Source organism: Falco punctatus, assembly GCF_963210335.1.
Source record: "Falco punctatus genome assembly, chromosome: 8".
Classification (NCBI taxonomy): Eukaryota; Metazoa; Chordata; class Aves; order Falconiformes; family Falconidae; genus Falco; species Falco punctatus.
In genome coordinates, this window is record NC_137588.1 from 43,124,130 (window position 1) to 43,148,358 (window position 24,229).

Consider the following 24,229-nt stretch of genomic DNA (forward strand, 5'->3'; position numbering starts at 1 on the left):
TCACCACGCAGCATTGCCTGTACGCCCATCCTCCTCCTGCCCTGCCCCCCGGCAGGCAGAGCAGGCATCCTTCCAGGTTGCTCTCTGCAAGGAGAAATGCCATTTTAAAGGAGCTTTCTCATTCTTTTTGCTCTCTGAGCCATTTGGTTGGCCTGTGAGCTCCTTCCTCCCCTTGGAAGGCTGGGGCACCGTTGATCCCGGCGCTGGCCGCAGCAGCCCCGCGGAGCCCGCCTGCTACCCACATCCTGTTTTTGATGGTGGCCATGAACATGTCATGTTGTCGCCTTGTAGCAACCAAAGCGTGCTCTCGCTGTCACTGGAAGAACATTGTTTATTTGGCCTTTCTTAAGCTTGTTAGGTGTCCAGGCTCGTTCAGCCTTTCCACATTAAAAGCAAACACGTAGATAGGTACCCAAGGTATGTCAAATTAATTTTCCATACCAAAAGGAGTCACTGTTTTGGACCATAAAGCTGCACTAATTTCCACCAGAGATGCAGCTTCAGGGAGCAGAGTTCACACAGTGTTTTAAATACCCTTTTTTCCCCACTTACAAAGCAAGGTGGAGGATGTAGGCTGTGACCAAGGCACCCTACCCAGCCACACCTCTGCCATGGGGTCCCTACAAACCAGCTGCAATAAAGGCAAAAGGAGACTTTAATTCAGGAGCTGTAGGGGGGAAAGGAAAGTAGGCTCTGGTCAGGCTGACACATTTTTATCAGTCTCTGCAGATCGGTCAGCCCACACTCTCCAAGGCAAAGGCTCTGGCCTGGCTTTGGGCATGCTCTGGTTTTCACCCAAGTGAAGGAGTCCATAGCACTGGTGGGCAAAGCTTCAACCCTCTGGTCAGACAAATCAGGCTAGGAACATTTTGCCTTCTGACACAAATGCATGCAGCAGCGGTGGGTCCAAATACACCTTGGGCAGGTAGAGAGGGGAATGCTCCCGCTCCTGAGGAGCAAGGCAGTGCTGGCTGCCCAGCACGTGTCCCTGCAAGCAACCAGGTGATGGACACTGCTCTTCCCTCAGCTGTCTGTCTGGCACCTGAAGCAAGTCTCTGAACTGCAACAGGTGACTGAGTTTAAGGTCCCTTCCTGAGTGCTGGAGCTGTTTGTGCTCTTTGGGGTACACCCTTCGCCAGATTTTCTGGTTATTGTGCCCACAGTTGCTTTTGGACACCCATATATCTGCCTGTAACTCCACAGTTTGTCCCAATAGAAATAATCTCTACTTTTTCTTTTTCTTTTTTTCTCCCTCCTTTCAGCTGGTGTTATTGGCAAAGTAAAACTCTATCCTGAGACAGCAAATCATAGGCAAAAAACCCTTGATGTCTAGCAATGAGCTTCTGAGCCCAGACTGGCACCTGAAATGCCCCAGATTGACTTTGCCTCCATGCCAGCATCAGACCAAAATTCACCTCTGGTGCCCAGGGATGAGCCAACAGCAGAGGGGCTCGTGGGTGAACTGCTGGTGTTCAGTTCAGCAGCGTGGGCAGAACACCATTCCCATGCATAAACACCTGGTGAGCTGCTCTCCTGATTGCCCTCCCGCTCTCCTGCAGACTTGCTGTATTACCATCTACTTAATCCTTTTAAGAGAAATTATAGACGCCAGTACAGATTCTGCTGGCTTAGCAACATTCATTAATTAGAAGAGCATTGGGAACAGGTTGTTTTTATTTGGGGTTCATCTCGGAGACAAGCTATTTGATTTAGCCTGAGGTTTCTGAAAAGACCAGGAAATCCTGCCACAGCGGTGCCTGCATGGTAAACAACCGCATGGTCTGCTTGGTCAAAGGACGAATGAGTCACACAAGGTATTTAAATTATATTTAAAATTCTTCCAATCGTACCTGAGAAACATAATTAGGTTGCCTGGGCTGAACAAACAGCCTATTTCTGTGCTGCCTGAGAGGGAAATAAAATTACTCTTTTTCTTCACATCTATGTCCAAATTTATTAAATTACTGCATATAAACTATCAAGTTAATGTTACTGCCTCTGCTCCCAAAGAAATGTGAACAGCTAATGACCTTTCTGCCCATGAGCAGTGGGAACACCAGCCCAAAGAGCATCTCCTGCAACCCCTGGAACCACAGAGGGACCAAGCCCTCTGAGGGGGTTCTCAGAGTGTGACCTGCCACCACGTCCAGGCAGAGAACAGTCCTGTTCATCCCTGCAGGCCAGTCCTCTGCCTTTATTTCTCTCACCTTAGAAAGGTCAAATCAGTCCGAGCTGCATAGTTACACCGTTGTCAATGGACGAGTATTTTCTCAAAGTTGGCAAAATTCCGGCCAGGTGACTTAAGCAGCGTGCCCTCTGGGGGTGTGGTGAGACCCCGGCGAGACCCCGGCAGTCCAGTGACTCCTGCTGAGCTGACGCCATGCAGAAAATGCCGTTTCTAGCAAGGCTGGCAGGCACTGCAGAGAAAAGCACGTTGTCATCGGGGCCACGCTGGGATGCAGGAGATGCACGGAGACCTGCTGCCCTTGGCTGGCTCATCACTGCCCTTCCCGTGACAGCTTTGGCAGGACATGGGGTATTGACTACTGATGGAGATTGATCTCCATCTGGGCGGATCCCAACTGACAAACCAGGTTATTGCAGGGTTTATACAACGGCTGCTAAGAGGTGTGAAAGTGACGGCAGCCAGCATTTACTTTCAGCACAGCTGACCAAGGGAACCGATCCCTGCTTTGGAGACGGGGAAGCTGATTGTGGAGTTCATCTTTTCTTTTTCTGGCAGGCACATCATGCATGCCTGTCCTCAAGCAGCAGCAGCGTGTCGGAGCAATGGCCTCGCACAGGCAGCAGGAGCCGGCACGGGCAGCCCCACGGTGAAACAGCCAGCACAGGTCCTGATGGCCATGGACACACCAGGGGAGTCGGCAAGTGTGCTGCTGGCCCACCCGCGTAATTCATCCACCACGAACCATGGGTAAATCCCTGCCCTTTGTTTCAAAACATTATTGCCTGAGGTCTCTCTCTGTTGTATGCCCTGGGCTCCATTCTCTTTCTAACGGGATGCTATCACTGGTTTTAGTAGAAGCACTTGCTTTATTAAAGGCCTTTGGAAGACTATGACTTCAGTAACAGGAAATAAATAGCTATCAATTTTGCATTCATTTAAAAACTTATTAACACTGATGTATGCTGAGGAAGTTCTGCAAAGGTTCTTCACATTTCAAAGTTAGTAATTTTTCATGTTAAGAAAGAGGTCCATGTGTGCTCTGATCAAAAATTAAAATAACTAAAACCCCCATAGCTTTTAAAATACCATCAGTACTGTTGTCTGGAGTACTGCCATGCCGTGCCACCCTGCTTCAGCCACTGCATGCTTCTCGGGGAGCTGCTGCCCTCGGTCCCAGGCCACACAGCAGTGCCATGTGCAGAGCCCGTGGTTTTCATCAAGGACGATAGCACGACTAAGGATGACCTGTGCAATGTCAGACCCGACTTTCTTCCTCTTCCACCGCCCGGTGAAGACCTGGAATGAATTTCAAAAGATGCTTTCGGACACTGGATTGCCTGCTCTTCCGCGGGAGCGTCCCAAAACTACTGGTGCAGCTGCTCCCCTCCCACAGTGGGGACATGGACCCACTACTGGCGAGGCTGATGCTGCGGTTCCTCCGCAGAGAGGACCTCCCAGCAGCACTGTCCCCATCCCTGGGGAAGAAGCAGTCATCATCCACACTTGACTGGCGACTCAGGCTCTCTGCGGCTGAATCCTCAAAGGCACCACTCTGGTAGAAGCTGTCCTCGCTGTCCACAGTCATAGAGCTCAGTCGGCTGCGGGAGCTGCTCTCACTCGAGAAGCGAGGCTTTGCCGGAAAGAGAGGTCCCAGCGTGTTGCAGCCACCAAGCAAGCTGGACTCCTCTGGCTCCAGCATGCCCAGCAGAGCATTGTCATTCACCTCCCCTGGAAGCAGAAGCCAAAGAGGAGGGTTATTTACCAGTATCTGCTCAAGGCAGGAGAGCAGGATGCCCGTGCCACAGCAGCACAGGGAAATGGCATGCCCAGCATCTCAGCGCAGGGAGCAGCCCCTTTCCCTCGTAGGAAGCTGTTTCCCACCTGTGGGGTTCTCTCTGCCCCTGCCTTCCCCCACAACCAGGATCAAAGCTGCTCCCTGGGCAACCCATAAAACCAAAACCAAAACCAAACAAAAAACCCTAAACAAAACTCTCCTCTGTTAAGTCCAAAATAAGAATGAAAAAAAAACCCACCAAACTTTGCAACCCACATCAACTCATGCCAAAGAGCCTTTGGTCTGCCTTAGTCAAGCAGCACCCAACTTCATTACTCCCGAGGAAAAATAAAACACCTTTCCCAGGGCCAGCCCCACGCCCTCATTAGAAGGGGGAAAAGCAGGCAAATGAAAATCAGGTTAAAGAATCGCTTTTTACTGATCAGACAGCATTTCCGCAGCAGGGCTCGGCAGCTCTGCGGTTTCCTACCCGGAAAGGAGGACGCACCGTGCAGCAGGCGCTGTTCCTGCAAGAGCAGTGCGCGCAGCTCCACCCGTTTCTGCTGCAGCATTTGCTGTGGGGGAGAAAAGAGGGCTCTGTCACTCACACGCTTCTGCAGAAACAGAAAACATTTGCAAAGAAAACAGTGTGTCTAGAAAGTACAGGTCATCTATGGAAAGCACTTGTACATCCCTCTTTTTACTGAGACAATTTTCCTGGAGTTTAGCGAATTTATTCCACAAAGCACAAGCCCACTCATGTCCTGGGTGCTTCAGCTGAGGACTGCTTCATCAGAGTACACATCTGATTTGAAAAGAAGCAGCCTGAAATCTGGCAAGCCCGAAATCTCCCATCTGCAGCCCGCTGGCTGCCCTTCTCCAGCCCTCCACAGCCCCGGAATCCCGCTCCCCCTTCCTGGGTGCCGCCGTTCAGCGTGGGGATGGCACCGTAACCATCCCTTGCCCCGTGTTTGAGAACCCACCACCCTGTGCGCCCTCACAACCTCTAAGTGCTCCGTGCCGTCCAACACCAAGCAATATTTTTCTTTCCCTCTGTTGCTGGTCAGCTTTTGGTGTAAAAATAAACTATTGCCTCATTGATTAAAAAAGAAATCCAGACCCAAGAGACGAGCCCTGCCCAGGGATGGTCACAGTAGGCACTGCCCCAGCTGTGTGCATGCAGCTGGTGCACCGCAGGCGGGCGGCCGGACAGAATGGCAGATCATGCATTTGTACACCCAAAGTGACAGGACTAAGCTCACATGGGCAATCCTGTTATGGCATTTAATGTTTTTTCCCTCTTTTCCACATTTTGGAAAAATCAATCACAAAGTGAAGACAGCAGCCCAGCTGCAGGGTGGTGAGGCACAGGGATGTTCTGCGGGCAGCCCTAGCGGGGCAAGCCCCCAGCACCCCGCAGAGGGCAGGCAGCCCCCCGGCAGCAGGAGGAAGAGGCAGCACAGAGGCTGTTCCCGGGGCTCCTGGCACATAGTGTGCAGGAGTGATTTGCAAGGGTGCCGGGAAACAAGCCTTTTCCCAGCTGCTCTTCTCATTGAATCACTTCCTCGCAGGTTTTGGTGTGATGTGGCAGAGTGCTGGTGCATCAGGTCTGAGAGGCACAGGGCAGCCTTCGCCAAATCAGAAATACTGGGGGGCTCCAGCGTCCCCCCAGCTGCCATTCCTACCACGCTAAAGCAGGCTCGCCTGCAGAATGGGAGCAATGACAGGTTTTAAGGAGAAATTGTCCAGAGACATCTTCTCTTACAGTCTCTACACCATGCTGAATAAAGTAGTTTTCAATGGTTTATAACCCAGCCAAACCTAGGAAATTGTGTGCAAGAGATGCTGGGGAGCTGCCCAAAGGTTTTCCCTATTTGGACCCAACCAAACGAGCCACCACCTCCTAGTCCCAGTTTCTCCCCTCTAATTAAATCGTAATAGCTGCAGGACTGTCAGAACAATGGGTGCGAAGCGGGTGTCTGCTGGTGGCTGGATGCCCAGCACAGCGGTGGGCACAGAGGGTGCATGTCCCAGCTGCAGCGCCTGCGGGGCTGCTCCTCTGCTGCCGCATCCGGAGGCCAGGGCACCCTTGTGCAACTGCACGGCTGAACCGTGACGCTCAGCGCTGGCAGGCACGTCACCCTCTTGCTGTGGTTACGGTGGGTTGCAGCAACTGAGCACACCCTTCAGTAACACATCAGAGGCAATTAGAAACGGATTTAGGTTCTTTCCACTGCAGCCACACTGGCATGAGAGTGCAGGGCCAGGCACACACCCATGTTTTACTCTGTAATGATGCTCACTGCTAAGGTTTGGCACTTCTGGGGAACAGCTCTTATCTGCAAACTCCCCTCTTGAAACAGAACCTGTCACAGCAGATTTTGAGATTTCTGGCTTTATAATTTCCCTGGTAAGGGGCAAGGGAGTAGGGGATGGCCCATTTCTGAAAAGTTTACCTGTTATTTCATCTAGATTTCTAAGGGACCAGACCCAACGGCTTTGCCATGGAGCACTTGGCTGGGATGGAAGCATCCTGATGGCGCATTCTTATTAACACAGCAATGAACTCCAGCTCTAGCTTGTTGCTCGTCATGGACTAGCTGGCTGGCTGGGCAGTCTCGGCATCCCCAACCACCTCCCGGGCTCCTGCCAGCCTTGGGCACCAGGGACACTGTCACACACAGCTCTACAGGAGGTCACCATGGTCCCTGCACACGCACTGATGTCCCAACACCTCCCACCCCACCAGGCGGGCAGGGATCTGTCCCAGCCCCATAGAGACACCAGTGCTGCTGCTGGGCTCAGCTCTCCCAGCTGTTCCCACCAGCCAAGAGCTCTCACCACCTGTTGGTCAGTTTTACCTCCTTTGGACAGAAAATAACAGCTGGCTGTGGGGTGTCAATGCCTAAAATCATCCCAGCTATTTCCAAAAGCATCCTACATAACCCTCATCAGTTTAATGAGCCTTGGACGGGAAACCCAGCTCATGAAGGTTTCACCCTGCTCTCTTCACCCCTGCCCACCTTCTAGACTGAAGTAATGGCGACAAAAAAAGTGCCCGTACAGCCTTTTACAGACCTTGCCCACCCTCCCTGCCCTTAGACCCCTCCCCCACTTCACCCTCCAGCCCCCACAGCTACTAGTTATATCATCTACAGCATCAGTGTCATGCAGCAGATTACAACACCCCGTACTGTACTCTCACAAGTGCAGCACAAACCAAATTAAATAAACATTGTTTTGAACACACTAAATACTAAACATGAAGTAGCTCCCGTGGCAGGACTTCCATTTTATTGGCAATGGCACATATAGCAAGCCCTGTCCCTTCTGCTCAGCTCTGCCAAGCCTAACCCATTTGGCACGAGGTTTACTCTAGCCAGATTAATTTTTCAAGTGCCATACTCCTGTGCAGAGGGTTTTGGTATGGAGTTGCCACAAGGAAAATTACCCCATTCAGGTCAGCCGAGTCCCTGGCTTTGGAAAGCCCTGGCCCTTGTGGCACTTGCGGCACTGCAGCTGCCCTGGGGCGAGCGGCGAGGCATGCTGGCACCTGAAAACCTGCTGCCTGTCTGGCTGCCTCGGACCCAGCTGGGGGAATGGAACTTCCACAAGTCGGAGGTGCCATCAGCGAGCCGTCCCTAACGAGCCTGAGCCCTGCCTGTGAAAGCCTGCCTTCCCTTCTTGCTGAACACGGAGCACACGAAGATACACTGTTCTGTTCGTACAGGGAGGATCGCCTACCCACCCAGCACACCTGAGACAGACAGAAATGGAAATATTTAGAGTTACAGAAACTATTGCGGGGGAAAATATTACCCCCAAAACATTATACAGAAAATATATACAGGGACTGTGGCTGGGGGTGCTGGCAGCAGGGGACACACGGGTGTCTGCTCCCTGCCAGGACACCCAGCCCCACAGACACCCACCGACCCTTGTTAGCAATGAATCCACCACAGCCCTCTGTGTTTGACAGTGGATTAACTGATTAATTATTTTACCTTCAGTAACTGTAGCTTGGTCTCGAGCTCGATTTTCCGCAGAAACATGGCCCCGTTGATAGTCTCTAACCTGGGAAGAACAGGTGATGTTGGCACCGAAGGGCTGCCAGACCCCACACCACACCATGCCGCGGGGTCCTCGGAGCACGCCGCCCGGCCGAACCCTCCCTGCCACTGCTGTCAGCAGCAGTGGTGCTGGTGCAAGGCAAGCAAGCAGGGCCAGGAGAAAAAGGACCATGGGGGCAACACTAGGGCACCTTCCCAGAGCTCCTCTCCCCCTCCCAAGCCCTCACCGACAGCCAGAGCTCTGCACAACCAAACCCACCAGCATTTCTGCCTCTGAGCACAGGACTGCAAGGTAGCATGAGAAGCTTTCTTGGCTTCCAGCAGGAGAGACTATTAAGCTAAAAAATATTTGAAGGAGGCATACCTACCTTAAATAGTTCCCCGAAGACTTTATCAAGTCTACTATTTGCTTGTGACTAAAACCATCAGTGTGCACGCCATTGATACTAGCAAGGATATCGCCTGTTAGAGATTTACAGAGTCCAAAGTTAACATCTGCAGCACATGCACGCTTTCCACATGCTCTACAATAAAAGTAATTGGGAGAAAAGCAAGATAAGGCCATCCTTAGCAGCAGGAAAAAAACATTAAAAGTTACCGGTTTGAAGGCCAGAAAGATGGGCAGGACTTTCTTCTTGAATTTTGCAGACGCAAGTGCATACTTCCAGGGAGTAATCGTTTTGGTGTGGAAATCTAACAGTCTGTTAACACCAAAGTGACAGTGTCACCAATATGAAAGCCACGAAAACAATTTAAAAATTACTTGTCTTTTTATACATTTTTAAAATGAGAGGACTGCAATGAGCAGGGTACATTATCATGCAGGTGAGAACACCAAAACGTTGTAACCTAACAATTAGAAATTGCATTCTTACAACAGAGAACAGCAGACACCTGGCAGATGCCTCTATGTTGTTTTTGAAAAAAACTAGTTTTAAAGCAAGTTGGTTATTCATGATCAAAACCTCAGTAACTTCAGTCAAGCATATCCATTAGCATGGATGTGGATTGCTTTCTGGAAGGATATTTCATGTTCCCAGCCCCAGTGCGGCGTGGTGTGACTCGGGCTTTTCAAGTGATTGCCTCCTAGTCGTGTATGCTGCATGGAGTCAGCTGGTGCTGCCGGGTAGATGGTTTCGCAATGACGACTGAAAAGCAAGGAGAGCTGAACCTACTTTTGCTTTTTTGGCCTCTTAAACTCATTATCCACACATGTCCCCACATCCCCTCAAGAGCACTTTTTATTCTTGACTTATACATTTAAACATACTTTAAGTAATTTTAAGTATAAATCCATCGTGTGCTTATCAGTGCTGAAATGTATTCAGAAAAACGCAAAAGCAGGCGATGCGACCTGAGCAGATCTTGCAGTGACAGGAAACATCTTCTTGGTTACATGCAAATACCAGCATTTAGCCACATCTTCCTACTGAAATTTAAGACTGAAGCTGAACTTCCTGGAAACGTATGACAGCCACATCTAATCCAGATATAAGAAGTCGTGTTAGATTCCCAAATTTCTCAGTCAGTGTGGAACAAATAGGGGTGAAGACCAAGTGAGTTCAGAGCTTATCTAGCCAAATCACACCAAGGCAATTATTTCAGTCCTTAGACCAACACTGAAACTTTTGGCTAAACTAAGAGCAGCAACGGAAGCAGGGTCTTGGAGGACATGCCACTGCAGGTCATACTTGTCTGGTTTTTGTGGGATTTTTTACCTGTTTCCAAGTGGTAGATCTCACCTAGCAACCTAAAAGATTGGGCCAGCTTGAGTGATAGGAGCTGGACAAGCAGGTGTGATCCATCACACATAACCGGAGCCACCTGGACAGAGGTGTCTCGACTTCCCCACCAGAGCCACTGGGAGAGGTAGACATCTCCAGGGTGTGACTGATGGCCATAAGAGAGGCACTCCAACCTGGGGGATGGACTTCCCCCTCACGTCCCATCTTTCCTCACGGACTTCAGAAGACAGCTGGGCCATAGTTTTGGAAGGGACACTTAGGTTTTAGGCGGCTGCAGTGAGGGGAGAGACATGCTACCAGCGCGTCTGCTCTGCAAACACCCAGGCACTTCAGGAGCCACCGGGCATCTGTCTCACCCCCAGGCTCTGCTCCGCAAGTGGGAAGTAGGAGAAGAAGCGGGAACACACAAGAAGCCCTGGCATTTGGCCATCACTGCCGTTCTCGTGAGCTCCCTGCAGATGGTAGACCTAAAGTTTCACATCATCTTATTCTGGTTTGCCTAAATTTAGCTTGTAGTAATGAAATTACAGCTTTTAAATAATGGCTTATCCTTAGTATTAGACAGATGTTGCCTTCCCACAGCCTGGACTTTCTAGTGAAGTGCTGATGCTGAACGTACATTCAGGTAGTAAATGTGCCAAGAGCAATTATTTTTAATCAGAATGTCACATATAATGAAAATCTGCCCTGACAATTTATACAAAAGCCCAATAATTGACTCAATTATCCTCCTTTCTGAAAGCTCTCCGCTGTTGGCACGCTGAACACTTACTCGCTCATTAGTCACAGAACCAAATTGAAAAAAGTTAAGCTTTTCCTAATACACTGATTTCACTGAAAATACTAATTTCCCTTTGTGCACAGATACAGGCAAGCACTTTGAAGATGCCCTGCCGCCACAGTGATCGCAATGGAGGGGTGACGTGGGAGGGTCCCACGGGCACTGGCTCACGGAGCAGGCTCCTGCCTGTAGGTCCTGCTGGTGGGCAGAGCTCTGCGGCACTGACACAGCCTGCTGCTCCCAAAACTACATCCTTTTTTTCCTGGTGTTACTTTTTATTTATAACCAGGATTTTAGCAGACCTACTGACCTAAGAGTTACTTTTCTCACAAAAACCAACAGAACAGAGGTCTCCCATCAGCAGTACCCCTGATAAGATTCTGGCTTTCCTATCTGATGATTTACTGACTTCTACATCTAACAGAATTTCTTCCTGTGTGATTTAGCCCCCAGAAAGTCATGCCTAGCATGACTTTATTAAGTCATTTACTAAAAAAATATTCCAATACTGTACATCTATATGTACATATACGTATATGTACATACGCCTTTGTGTATGTTGAAGGAGGCAGTAAAAAGCTAGTATAAGGTATTTTTTGGAGGGAGGGTTTTTTTATATCTTTTTATATGAATATATTCTTATATACGATTCTCCCAGAAATATTCACTTACGGAGGTAAGAAGGCATTGCCATTGACTTGGATTTGGATGAGTTTTCTCCTACATTCAACACTCTGACTTGTGAGAAGGCCAGAAATCCTCATCTGTGACCTTCACTATGAAAAAATCCTTGGAAATGCATCCTAGTTCCATATCATTACTGTAAGCTCTTCAAATCTCACGAGGGACTGACAGATACCTTTCTCTGCTCTATGCTGCCTTAACCTAATTTTGAAGATGTGACACTTAAGAGTTTGCACCATATTTTATTTTAAAGTGAATCAGCTTGCCATTTAAGTCTTACCTGGATTTCAAACCCAAATGTCTCTTTATCTTCTTTTAATATGGCAATGACGTGCCTGTAAGAAGAATACAGAACCCCGTATGAAGGCCAGGGCGCCACACTTTGTGCACCCTGTGTTTCTAACCCGAGTAGTGTCCCCATCGCTGCCCCTGCCGGTGCTAGCAGGGTGCCAGCACGCCTTCCCTCCGGCGTTGCAGCGGTGGCATTTGCGCTTTCCTTGCTCAAACTAAATGCCACAATTTCACCAGCACGTCCCGAGTGTTGGGTACCACTCCCTGCCTTGCACCCTTATCCCACTGGGGCTGCTAAATGGGGAGATTCTCAGGACTCATGTTTTGCACAGAATGAGTAAATAACAGTAATTGTAGAAGAATATCTTCATACCTTTGCGGCCTAGAGGAGTCACCCAAGGAGCTGGATCTGGCTAAGGCAAGCTGTAAACGGAAATGGGAGAGGAAAAGGTTCAGCAGGTTTGAGGCACACGACTGACACAGCTTACATCAATGCAGCCTCTCCCTCAGTCAAGTGACAACTTAAACTTTTGGATCAGAAGGAAGAGCAGTCAGGTCCAGGATGCAAGACTGCTATGTTCAAAGCCACTTGTTAGATGCTGATGGGAGCTCAGCCAGGCACAGGCAGAGAGTCTAAAAATCTGGCTATAGGTCAGCTTTTTCATTTTTCCAAACCCTTTAAATATAAAATTGAGTATTTAAAAAAAAAAAAAAGAAATATGGGTACTCTTAGCACGTCATAATATTGTTTCAGTTCACCTCCAGAAAACACCTGGGCATCCTCATTGGGAGATGTTAATGCAGTACCCATTCCAACTTTATTAGAAAAAATTGGCCACTTACTAGATATCCAGCCTCCCTTGCAATAAGTTAAAACTGAGAGCTGAGCTACCACCAGCCAATATTAAATAAAAAAACCACGAGGCTTTTTTTTCACAGCGGTGATAAATTGACATCTTCACAATTAGTTCTCATAAACTCACAAACACCTGCTTCAGAGGGGAGAGACGTCTGGAACCAAAGGAACTTGGCCAGGAGACACCTGTAGCAAACCCTGTAGGAAGACCCTGTGGCAGGAAGGTGTCACAGGGTGATAAAGGCTGCTGTGAAAAAGCATGAGAACAAGTGGAAAAATTCAGGGTGAATCCCAAGGAAAATTTTTGACAGCAAAAAGTGCTTGGAGCAGGGAACCCTTCCCCAAAGTGCTGGAGGTGTCATGTCTGAGAACAGTAGAAATGGGAGAGACAAGAGGCACAATTGCTCAAGAAAACCATGCCTCTAACAGGGCGTTGGCGATGGACCTCTCACTGGTCCTTGCAATGTCCACAGTCCTCTTGTCTTATTTTGCATAATAATAATAATAGAAAACCCCAAACCAACAACAAAAAAGCCTAGATGGCAGCCCTATGTTTTCAAATAAGAGCAGGAATCTTCCTCATTTGCAGATTGCCTTGCCTTGTCGTGGTGCACTATAAGGAGTACAGGGCCAGCAGCCGGGGCTGTGGCTCAGTGTGCAGCCACCCCACACCATGGGCTGTGGCTGGGCTTCTCCTCGGTGGTGCACAGGCACTTGTGCCCTTGTGCTGCCCCCACACAGCGCCGGGGCATCTCTCCAGCAGTGGGGACCCTTCAAAATGCTAAAATGGGTGAGGCTCCAAGACTTTGAAGGCCAGGGGTTGCCATAATTCCCACTAACACTGTAACTATTATCTATATACAGCACCCAAATCACATCTGCATTATGCTAAGAACCTCATCTTTCTTTTGTACCTTTGCCTTAAAAATCTGTAGGCATTTATAAACTCAACACCTATCAGAAAATGCAGAAAGCACAGATAAATGCAGGCAGTTATCTCTGCAGTTTCCCGTGGCAGCTGCATAGCATTTCTGGGCTGGTGCATGCCTGGATCATGGCAACAAGCATCCAGGACCCCTGCTTCAAGCAAGGCAGACCTGTGCCTGAAGAGATCTCTGGAAAAACCCAGGATCAGTGTTAAGTATTGATTCTTCCCATAAAAATGAACCCCTAACAGCGAATTACATTATCACTGAATGTTTGCAGTCAGTATAGCAAATGTCTCATGCATCAGCAGTATAAAGCGATGCCATAGCATGACCACCTATGGAAACACCCTACTTTATAAACATGGCATTACTTGTTGAGAGAAAACCAGAGGAGGGAGAGACCACATGGATCATAACAAACTGAGCACCAGGCGAAGGGGCTGATGGCCGGCATACAGCAGGGCTGATGGGCCCCTGCAGCATGCCAGCACTGGGCACGGTCTGTGCAGAGGGGCCCTCAGGCTTCGTGCCCATGTTGGAATTCATCTTTAACAGCCATGTCACAGCCATTCCCCGCACAAGCAGCTACCACCACACAAAGGGCTGCTCCAGCGCAGATGTGGAGCTGGATGCCCCCCAGCAGCAGCGTTCCCAAGATTAGTCTGGCTCTGGTTTTCCTTTATCTCCCCACTTCCATAAAGAAAAGGATTAAGCATGTTTCTGTTGCTGAACAAAGCAAAGCCTTAACTGCACAGATATTATGTACCAGTTTTCTGATAATACTTTTAGATTATCATGTGCCTCAAACATATTCTGTTTAGGCTTCTGCTTGCTAGACAAATAGACCAAAGCTAGAATCACTCAGCTGGAAGTTTACAGCAACAGCAAGAGACAGTTTTGTGGGAATCCAGCTGCCAACAGCAGAAATGTGTTCTTCTGGGGGGTAAGCCCAGGTGAAAGAGGCTGCCCAACCAGCCCCAACAGCTCTAGCAAAATACTCCAAAATCCGGATGGAAATAGCTCATGGTAGGTGCTTTCTGTCAGCATCACAGAACAAAGGGCAGCCCAGCCAGGCCGCTACACTGAAGTAAAAGTGAGTTTAAAGGAACTCCCAGACAGCAAGAGCCTCTTTTGGCTCCAGTGCTGCTGTAAATGGGGAAGAAATGCAGCCAGGGCAGGGTCTCGGCTGCAAAAGCACTTCAAGCGCCCAAGCCCCGGCAGGTAGAACGCCTCTTTGCTCGCTTCTCTCGGGAGCTTCCCACACTGCGCTGCTGCAAAGATTTCTTTGCAATCCCAGAGCTGGCCAGGCTAAAGGCACCCAGCGGTAATCCTTCTAGCGCCCTGAAATGAGGAGCCGCAGAGAACTTGTGCGGTCACTTGGGGAAACTCATCCCTTTCTGCTGGCCCCTGCAGACGCAGGCAGCAAGCGGCTCTCCGGGCAGAAAGGAGCCATCAGCCTCCCGGGGCACGGGAGCAACCCCATACCTGCTTGCGCCCACGGGGCAGTGTCCCCACCGTGTTGGCCAGGTGCTGGATCCTCCGGTTGTCCATTGGCTGAGCCTGGTCCCCCCCGACGGCGCAGTCAGTGCCGGCACCGAAGCCTACAAAGTTGGTGTGGTTCTGCTGAATGAGCCGTCTCAGAGCCATGTCGGCTGAAGGGCGTCTAAAAGGGCATTGCTAAATGCTGCAGCATGGCTGAGAAAACTAAAATACATTCACCCCTCTGCGATCAAAAAGTACGAGACCGGAAAGCCAGCCACATGACCTGTGGTTTAGGTGCATGTTACATAAATCTGTTCTAGCAGATCACCAGGGCACTCAGTATGTGCTGTGCTCATAGCAGAGTTAACAATTAAGCTTGGCAATTAGAGAAATCTGCTTAATTTTTCCATTCCTGCACACAAAAGTTCTCACTGAACAGCTTCTTCTATCTGCAACAATTTGTCCTTAAAGCACCACTCGCTTCAGACACTTGTCTGAATTCAGCTTGTTCATTCTCCGAATTGTTTAGAATCCCTTGCATTGCTCAAATTACCTTTGGGCAAGATGGGAAAATAATGCGTTCTTTAGATAACGGTGCTGGTGCATGACTTCCCAGCCACAGAGAGGGAAGGAAGAGCTGAGGGTAGGAGCTGAAAACATTGCAGAGCAAGGGCAGAGCAAAGCCCTCAGCAGGATGCTGGCCTTTTGGTGGGGAGCAACGACTTACCCAGCAAAGCCAGTTTGGGAGCAAACAGCAAAGTAAACACAATGTCTGAAGGAAGGGACCTGAGGGGCTGCCTCAGCAGAGCCAGGGGCAGGCATGGTGCCAGGGCAAGCCTTGGCCAAGCGTCATCCTTGCACCTTTCCTGGCTGGCTAGGGCCGGAGGGGGTTGGCGGGGGCTGCAGGTGGGCAAACAGGAAATCAGCCACGCTGTGCCTGGCCAGGCATACATGCCGGGCCCACCCAGGTGGGCAGCTGGAGTGGTGGCCATTGCCAGAGACATCCAGGTGCTCTCCAGACCTTCCCAAGGCATTGGCTTCATGCACCCACTGGCTGTGATGCACCGGCCGCCAGGGAGCTGAGCCGTTGGTCCGCCCTGGAGCAGAGTGATCCCAACTGGGATCCTTCTGCACCGGCCAAAGCATGGACTGGCGCGTTGCTCTAAAATCAAGTTTAACATGGGGTTCCTCTCTTGCAAAGGATTTTGTCCCAGTAGCAGCAAACACGTTTAGATTCAGGACTCTCAGAATTTTTGGCTGTTTTTTGTTCTTCACTCCAGTTACGGTCTGACCTGTAGTTCAGTTCAGCATGGCTTTCAATAACCTTTAGGTTTTGATGACCTCTGAGCAGATTGCTTGCTCCTGGATTTCCTGGAGAAGCAGGGGAAGCAGCGGTGGGCAGGGGTGGGCAGCAGCCTCCCCTCTGCCGCGGTTAAGCAATGCAAAAGGAGGAGCAGCAAGCCATGGTCGAGCCCGTAGGCAGCACAGCCTGCTCGCCCGACCCCAGCCGAGTCCCAAACATACCTGAGCCAGGAGCCACCCCCGGGGCCACGCCACCCTGCAGCTGACGGCCAGAGCCCCATGTCCCTGGCCAGCCGGCACTGCCTGCTGTCGGTGGCCAGGGGCAGCCGCTGCGGAAGGTTGGACATCCTGATGGGACTTGTCTGAAACGCTGCTGGTTTTTTTGTTGAGTCAGCTGGACAAATACCAGGGACAAGAACTGTACAAAGGAACCAGAGTTCATTACAACTAACCCTAGCTGGTGTTTGAACCTTTGCAAGGGAAAAGCAGGGCTATTGCTATCAGACCAGAGAAGTAATAAAAACGTATGAGTTAAGTTCATTTTTTCTCAGTAGAGACCTTTTAGGCACCTTTACGAAGCATGGCCATGCGTGCCTTGGACACCCAGCTCCCAGGTGGAAGGCTGGCAGAGGTGCAGGCAGCACAGGCAGGGCAGGAGGGGGGGCAGCCAGTGCTGTGGGGCGAAGGCTGTTAGGTTTTGTCTCTGCTAACCTTGTGGAAGTTCAGTGCTGTCACAACGGATTAGTTCAGAGCTGATGTGCATGCTTTCTACAACGGCTCTGCCTCTGTAAGCAGCGGCACAGGAGGCGCAGGGGTGGGTGCCGGTGGCTGAGGGCGCCCACCCACAGGAAAGACATCAGCTTTGAAGTAAGAGACTGCGAAAGAAGTAGAATGAGCTTTTTAAATTACTATCATTTAAAAAGAGAAACCTGAGTATCCTCTTAATGCTGGAAACGAGTCCATTTTTGGACTGCAGAGCACCACAGATCACATCACAACCTCACCAGTAACACGCGGTAGGTAAAACAATGAGCATAGTGGGATTAAAAGCGAAGTAAAACTCAACTCCTAGCACAGCAGGTTTTTTGTATGCTTTTGTTAACATGGATGATTTTAATCATATTTCTGACACAGCAAGTTTATTTTCTTACTGCTCCTTGCCCAGCCCCTTGCTGTGTCACCTCAGCAGGGAGGAGCTGCCTTCCCTCTGGATCCCGCAGGTCGGTCAGTGACACACAGTGACAGGACGGCACAGGGCAGCCACGGGCTCCTGTCACAGTGCCAGGAACCATGTCTGTCCGTCCATGTCCATCCCACATCCTTCTAGGTGCTCTGCTGTGCCCAAAAGGACAATTGGGAAAACGTTTCACACACATGTACCTGAACCAGTCATTTGGTAAAGACCTCCCTTGCTTTTTTTAAATCATGACACCTCGTCTTGCTATCAACAATCCCAATAATTTTAGGACAAAAGTGAAATACTCCATAAGCATGATAGCAAAAAGGATACTGTGTGCTACTGAAAAATACAGTATCCCTTCAGAAACAGTCGGTGCTGGAGAGGAAATCTGAAATGACTTGGAGAAGGCACAGAGCCGCCCGTGTCTGCACGCCCCAGCAGAGATGCCCCATGGGGCCACTCGCTGGAGCACTCCACCTGCACCAGTCTGTCCTGGCAGGGCTTCCACATCCCAGGGGCTCCTCACCGGCAGTGGCCAGGCGGGGGTGTGTGTGTGGGGGGGGCTGTGCAGCCAAGGGAGGTGAAACAGAGGGGAAAGCAAGTGCCAGACTGGAAAACGGATGGGAATAATTGAGCCTGGAAAGTGCCTTCCCTTGGAAAGCAAGCTGACAGTTATGCCCCACGTGTAATGGTGTGGATGATTTTTCATCTAACGAGAATTTAAGATTTTTTTCCACATACTTGTCATCTCACAAGAGATTTTAAAGAAAAAATGAAATCACAAACTTTCACCAAAAAGGAATTTTTGCAGAATTGTGCTGGCAGCAGTTACCACCAGTAGAGTGTCGGGGGACCCTGCCTGGGTGTAGTTTCACCACTGCTGGGGACACCAACTGCTTCACATCCAAAGCAGCCAGAGGATGGGCCCAGAGACCTCCTGCCACCTGACGGACCTCCCCTTGCCTTCCCGTGTCGCCTGCACAGATTTCTTCACTGAATGGGTGCACATCTCCTGGCTTTAGAACTGGGTTTTTCTGACAGCCCAGAAAGAGAAGGCTGCTGGCAGACCGACACTTCTGACAAACGCCAGCTGAACCCCAGATTTTGCAGGAGATACTGGTGATGCAGCAGGCAGGAAAATGGTATTTTCCATTTTTGAAGAAGTATTTGCAATGCTTTAGGATATAATAGCTAAAGCATTTTTGGTTTTATTCTTATTTCATAGCAGTCCTGATGCCTGTACCGCTCCCGGGGAGCCTTCACACAAGATTGCGTTTACATGAAGGATGTTGCTTACCTGTGTCTTCCTGGGGATCTTGAAGAACATTGTTTCTTTCTTCAGCAAAGGGTGAGTTAGCATTAGTATATGTTAATTAGCAGAACCAATTTACAATATGGCCAATGAAATGCTTTTATACTTGGCAGGTATCTGCAATGAAAAAAAATAACACATTCTGGCCCAGGCTCAATCTATTCCAGTCTGTAAGTGCTATCGGTGCCACTGAAGTTCACGTTTCCAGTTAAAATTCCCCTTTTTACACTAAACTGCTGCTACTGTCCCACCTTGCGGAGCTCCCCGATGTTCTGCCCTCCCAGCCACTTTAGAAGGTGCTTGCAGGAGCAGAAGAATTCTTGGTGCCAGGGGATGTGCTCACTGACCTGGATTGCTGATGTGGTGGTGCGTGCCCATCTTCCCTCATCCCTCAACCCCCCCACATCTTGCAACAGGGAAACACCCTGTCAGAACACATCTGGTCCACGCACCTGGAGGAAGGTGTGTGGCTGTGTGAGGAGTCCCTGCAGTCCCCATGCCTCTACTGGCAGGCAGGTGGGGACAGATGTGTATTGCATGTCACAGCAGCATCACAGGGACGATTTTAGATCCTTCACCTCTGAGAAGGTGAACGAGTGTCTGGGCAGATCCAGGGGGAACCCCTCTGGGTTAAGGGGTGGCACTGACCCTGCTCACAGTTTATGTCTCACTCACCTCCTCCACAGCGCTCATTCAGAAAAAAAAATCACTAAAAAGCAATGCACGACACGGGGACAACTCTCTCCTTTTTCCTGAGAAAAGCAAGCTGTATCTCAGGGATGGCGTCTGCTTACTAGCTAAAGCATGCTGAATAATGTGGGGACCGCAGTGACTCAAAGCCTCTTCCCCTTTTCCTGCTCCCAATCACCCTGCTAAGTGCCCTTGAAAACAAACAAAATGCATTTTCAGTTCCTCAGGCAACCCTCTTCTACGTTTCTGAAACCCAGTGACTCATCTCCAAACAAGCCGAGAGGAGAAAGAAATAAAACCTCCCACCAGCGCAACAAGCACGGCCTTGTTGCCAGCTGCCCCAGCAGCCCTGCGCGCGGGCGATGCCGTGTGCCCCTGCACCAGCCATGCGCCCCGTGCCCCTTGCACACAGCCCCACTCCCGTCTTGCTGGGCAGCCTCAAACCAGCTCGAAGAAGAGCCGAAGGCAGAAGGGACACGAGTCAGACCCTGAGCCCACAAGCAGCTGCTCACGTGTGTCCAGGGAGATCACGGAGGATGCTCCCCTCCAGCCCCCTCCCCGGCAGGCGCTGGCTCTGCTTCGGGGCCGGAGCAACAGGCAGCCTCGTGTCCTCTCCAGGAGCAGACAGGAGTCCCAGGGCAGCACGGCAGGGAAGTTGTTTGCAAGCCCCTGGAGAGGCAGAGCAGGAGTGTGCATCGGGACTGCTCTTGGGGCTGCCCACCACCAACAGAGAGTCTCTGTGGCTCATCAGCCGAGTCCAGCTCAGTGCTGAACTCCCAAGCAAAGTACATGCAGCAACATACAGGTGTCAGGCAGCACTGCCAGTTAATGTTTATCTTGCACTTTAAACTCCTCTAGCATGCTGTTGCTGTTGGCAGGCTAGTGATAGAGCACTATGAACACGCCACTCTCATCCCGCTGTTCTCCCCCAGTGTGCCCGCCGCGCTGGCACATTCTGGGCAGACACGCAGCGCTGGCTCCTCCATCTGGGCCATCAGCTCAGGGAGGGCTGACGGGAGAGGGAAGAGCGGAGGAAACACATCAGCACGGCTCTCCTTTTCTCCTCCCAGTTTCTGTCGAGGGAAAGTAGAGAATTTTGATCTTCCATCCTCAGACCCCAGGGAGCTGCTCCTTTTCTCCTCCATGGCCATCTAGTCCTCAATCAATCCCCATCTGCCTCTCCAGTCCCAGAGCTCCCAGTCTCTTCATAGGCTTCCCAGTTCCCAAAGCATCTCCAGCACTGGTGTCTGCCGAGGGCCTCCCTGTGGCACATCAGAGCAGACCCCCCGCCTCTCTGGCACTTCCCAGGAGCAGCGCTGGTCCGCAACGCAGCTCAGGCACTGCCAGCTCTGCTCGTCCCCACCGTCCTGCAACAACTCCAGCTCTGCCCTCAGCCCTGGGTTCAGGGTGCAGCACCATCCCGAAGGACCACAGCCTGGAGACACCTTTGGGATAGCTCCATCGTGATGAGTAGCTGCTGCTTGAATGCAATGTCACGCCTAACCACGCTTGCTCCTTTCTCGGGGTCCTTACCTCCACGGGCTGGGCTTGGCTTCCCCATGCACATTCAGGCTCTGCCCTTCCTTGCAGCACTTCAGCTCTGCTCTAACCATTTCTGCTATTCTTTACACACCTTCTTCAAACTATTCTAGCTGCTCTGAAAGGAAACCAAAACTGCTGTGAAACTAAGGGACTAATTTTGCATTAAAATAATCAGATGGACAACCACAGACTTAGGCTGGATTTGCATTTAATGAAAAGAGAACTGGGTTCTTCTGTGATCCAGCTGAAAAGGCAACTGGAGGGTGTCCCCACGAGTTGGTCTAATCTGAGTAACTTCATATGCTGTGATACAGACTCATTTTATGAAGGTGAGCAAACCCTCCCTGAGACTGTAATGAAATCTGCCGTGTGATTTCAAACAAGTCTCTCTGTATTTTTTGAATAAGGTTTTGTACTGTCACCCTTTAACATGCAGACAAATCACACGAGCTATTTTAAGTGCCTAGTCCTTTGTACTACCAACTTTTCCATTTGACAAGTAGCTAGTGAACCATGTAATGACTCAGAGTAACCGTTTGAGTACCCAGATGAGTATTCACCCTATATGCATCTCAGCACAGCTGCTGACCTATTCCATGTCCTCTTCTCTGCTCCCCTAATCAAAACAGTAAACTTTCCAGAATGACAAGATATGAAATATGAGGCTGATTTTGAAGAAGTCTTGAACAACAAGCCTCTTGCTGAGGGCTGGAGTTGTCTTGAAAGCTTAGAATTCTAACCTCTACACAACCTTGGTTTCCGTGATTTTATATTAGATTTTCAAACACTTGCAGAAGTGTAAGGTAATGATCCCGAGCAGTAACCTTGGTGACTCTTCTATAGCCAGTAAATTTCCAGCATCTCTCTTTTAACTCAGCAATGAAATCAGAAAGGTGTTTTATAATGAATCAAACATGAGCAGCAATATACCAAACACCTGAACAGTTCATTTTTAAATACATACATACCAAGGGCTCACTACTACATTTAAGGAAAATAACCAGTTGGAGGGGACAAAAAAGAATATCCAACAAGCCCCTCAATTTTATCAATGCAGTATAGAGATTTTTATGCTCACATATAATATGTCTGTGTATAAACACTTAGAGGGGGATTTTATATACATACAAGACAGAGAGATACGCAGTTTGCGCGCAATGTCACGCAGAGCCCGGGACCCTCCCAGTGAGGACCAAAGAGCTATGCTGGTCCATGGTGGGGAAGGACCCTGAAGACAGGCGTTTGCTTGCAGCCATCTGAGTGCGCTCCAAGGAGACCTCGCCACACCGCGCATCCTTGGGGCAGGTGTTTCAGAAGCAGAACACCAGCACTGTGGTATCAGGGCAGGTCACTAGGTTTCACAGCAAAACTACCTTGTTAAAGGGGATTTCTATGACCTATTATTGCGGTAGATTTAGGGCACAGAGCTTTGCAGCTCTACTTCCTCTCAGAAGCAGGTAAAGGGCACTCGGCTGCATATATACACACTAATATATATAACTGCTTGTTTGTAAGGGAATATCCTCAGACAACTGCAGTACTGCTGTGTTGTAGCATCCCATTTATATTATATTTCTATTTTATATCTCATTTACATATCTCATTAAAAGACAATTTTCAGCTGTGTTCATCTTATTTGTTATTCAAAATAATATCAAAAGGTTTAAAAGAAAGTAGATTGTAGTATTCCATTCCACCCCACTGTGAAAACTCAGCCGAGTATCAATTTCACCTTAAACTTTCCCATAATGTCGAGGCACCAGTTAGATCAAGCCCCGGCTGTGGGGCAGTTCTGCACGTTACGGCTTCTCTCAGTCCAGCCCAGAGGAGAATGAGACAAATCACATAAAATAAACCTCATTGAACCCAGCGTCTGGTGCTGGCCTGTGCCATCACCACCAGAAACCAGCATGGAGTGGCTTGAGGGGGCTGTCTCCTCCACTCCGCTCCGCTGCAGTCACCCCTCCACCCACGACAGCGCCCGAAATGGCACCACAACGATTTTCACCCCATGATTTGTTCCCTGTTTCAATGGAAATAAATAGCCAAACAGCAAAGACATCTCTCTGCTCCTGCTCGGGCAGCGCTGTGAAACAAGAATGCCTCCTGGGAAGGCATTCCCTGGTTTCTGGGGCATCTGGAGCTCCAGCAAATGCCCCCAGTACTGAGCTGTCTGAAGCAAATCCTTAGTGAGTCAATAACCATCACCTTTGGAGTGCAGAAAGCACCCCTTCTCCCCCTCAGATGACTTACTGAAAAGCTTTGCATGAAATAGGAGAATAATGGATTTGTAGGATATATATCAGCTCTGGAACACAAGCTTATTAAAGCATTAAAAACATATACTTAAACACCAAGTCCACTGCAATGCTTCGGAAAGTAATTTGCAAAGAAAAATCACTGTAAAAATAATGCAAGGAAAAATCCCAGCTTCTTTCAGTCTCCTTTACATCTATTTTGAGCCCAGATCCTAGTCATAAGCCAGATCCTGTTCTCGTGCTAGTATTAAGGACAGCAGTATCTAAAGTAAATCTTTTAATATTAAACTGACAGAACCTTAAAATCCAGTCCCTTGCTTCCAGTCTCCAAAGACAAGCCAGTCCTCAAACTGTGAGGCAGGCTCATAAAAGGGTGTGCTGCCATCCAGACTGTTACAGCCAGAGGCTGCCAGGGCAATGAGAAAGACTGCAATTGAATTCATACCAAATAATTAAGAGACAATCAAACATTTAACAGAAAAGGAAGAGATCCTGCCTCTGCAGTGTAACAATGCTGCAGCCTGTTGACCGGAGGTTGCTGATTTTTGTTGTCTTCTCCTTTTTGTTTTCTTCACAGACTACCTATACATTTCCTGGGCTCTCGTGAACTCACACACTTCCTAGATTCCCAGTCTCTCAGGTCCAGGAAAGAATTAATAAAATATTTGATAGAGAACAAAATGCTACAGCTTCCCCAAACCCGCAGTCACCTGCCAAGGGGACTGTGCCATTCCCATAGCTGAGAAGTAACGGGTGCATCGCCCAGGTGGTGACGGGTGGGTGCTTGGCAGGTCCTGTGCAGGCACACACTCCTCCATGTGCACTTAGTGCATGTGTATACACCCTCCTGCAGCCACGCAGAAAAGTCACAGAAATCTTTAAACTTTGTAAACGTTTTCCATTACAAAACCAAGCCTTTCTGGACCACACACAGAGTTTCAGCAGTTTCTAGCCTGCTGTTTCTATGCATTCAGCTCACAGCATGGCCAACAGGGACAGCAAACACCAGCTACACAGCTCAGAGGCGAGTCACATCCTCACAGACAGAACAGCAGCGGTTCGTGTCTCAGCAAGGCTTTACACTTGCGTTCACTGTTAACCAACTCTGAAATGCACCAGAAAGGGCAGGAGACTTTCCTAGGAGC

At 49.5% G+C, this 24,229-nt stretch overlaps 1 protein-coding gene across 2 annotated transcripts; it reads right to left on the minus strand.

Moving 5' to 3' along the window:
• Window positions 1-313: 313 nt before the first annotated feature.
• On the minus strand, window positions 314-15,060 carry CYTIP (cytohesin 1 interacting protein). 2 transcript variants are annotated; one of them, XM_080399290.1, is made up of 8 exons: window positions 14,804-15,060; window positions 11,907-11,956; window positions 11,523-11,577; window positions 8,631-8,733; window positions 8,401-8,494; window positions 7,967-8,036; window positions 4,453-4,537; window positions 314-3,916 (listed from the first exon to the last, which is right to left on the minus strand). In XM_080399290.1, exons 1-8 carry the CDS (start codon window positions 14,963-14,965, stop codon window positions 3,444-3,446), a joined length of 1,092 nt encoding a protein of 363 aa, XP_080255416.1. In that variant the 5' UTR covers window positions 14,966-15,060; the 3' UTR covers window positions 314-3,443. The 2 variants fall into 2 exon arrangements, with proteins under 2 accessions (XP_080255416.1, XP_080255417.1); XM_080399291.1 differs by having other exon boundaries at window positions 4,471-4,537; window positions 14,804-15,058.
• Window positions 15,061-24,229: the final 9,169 nt, after the last annotated feature.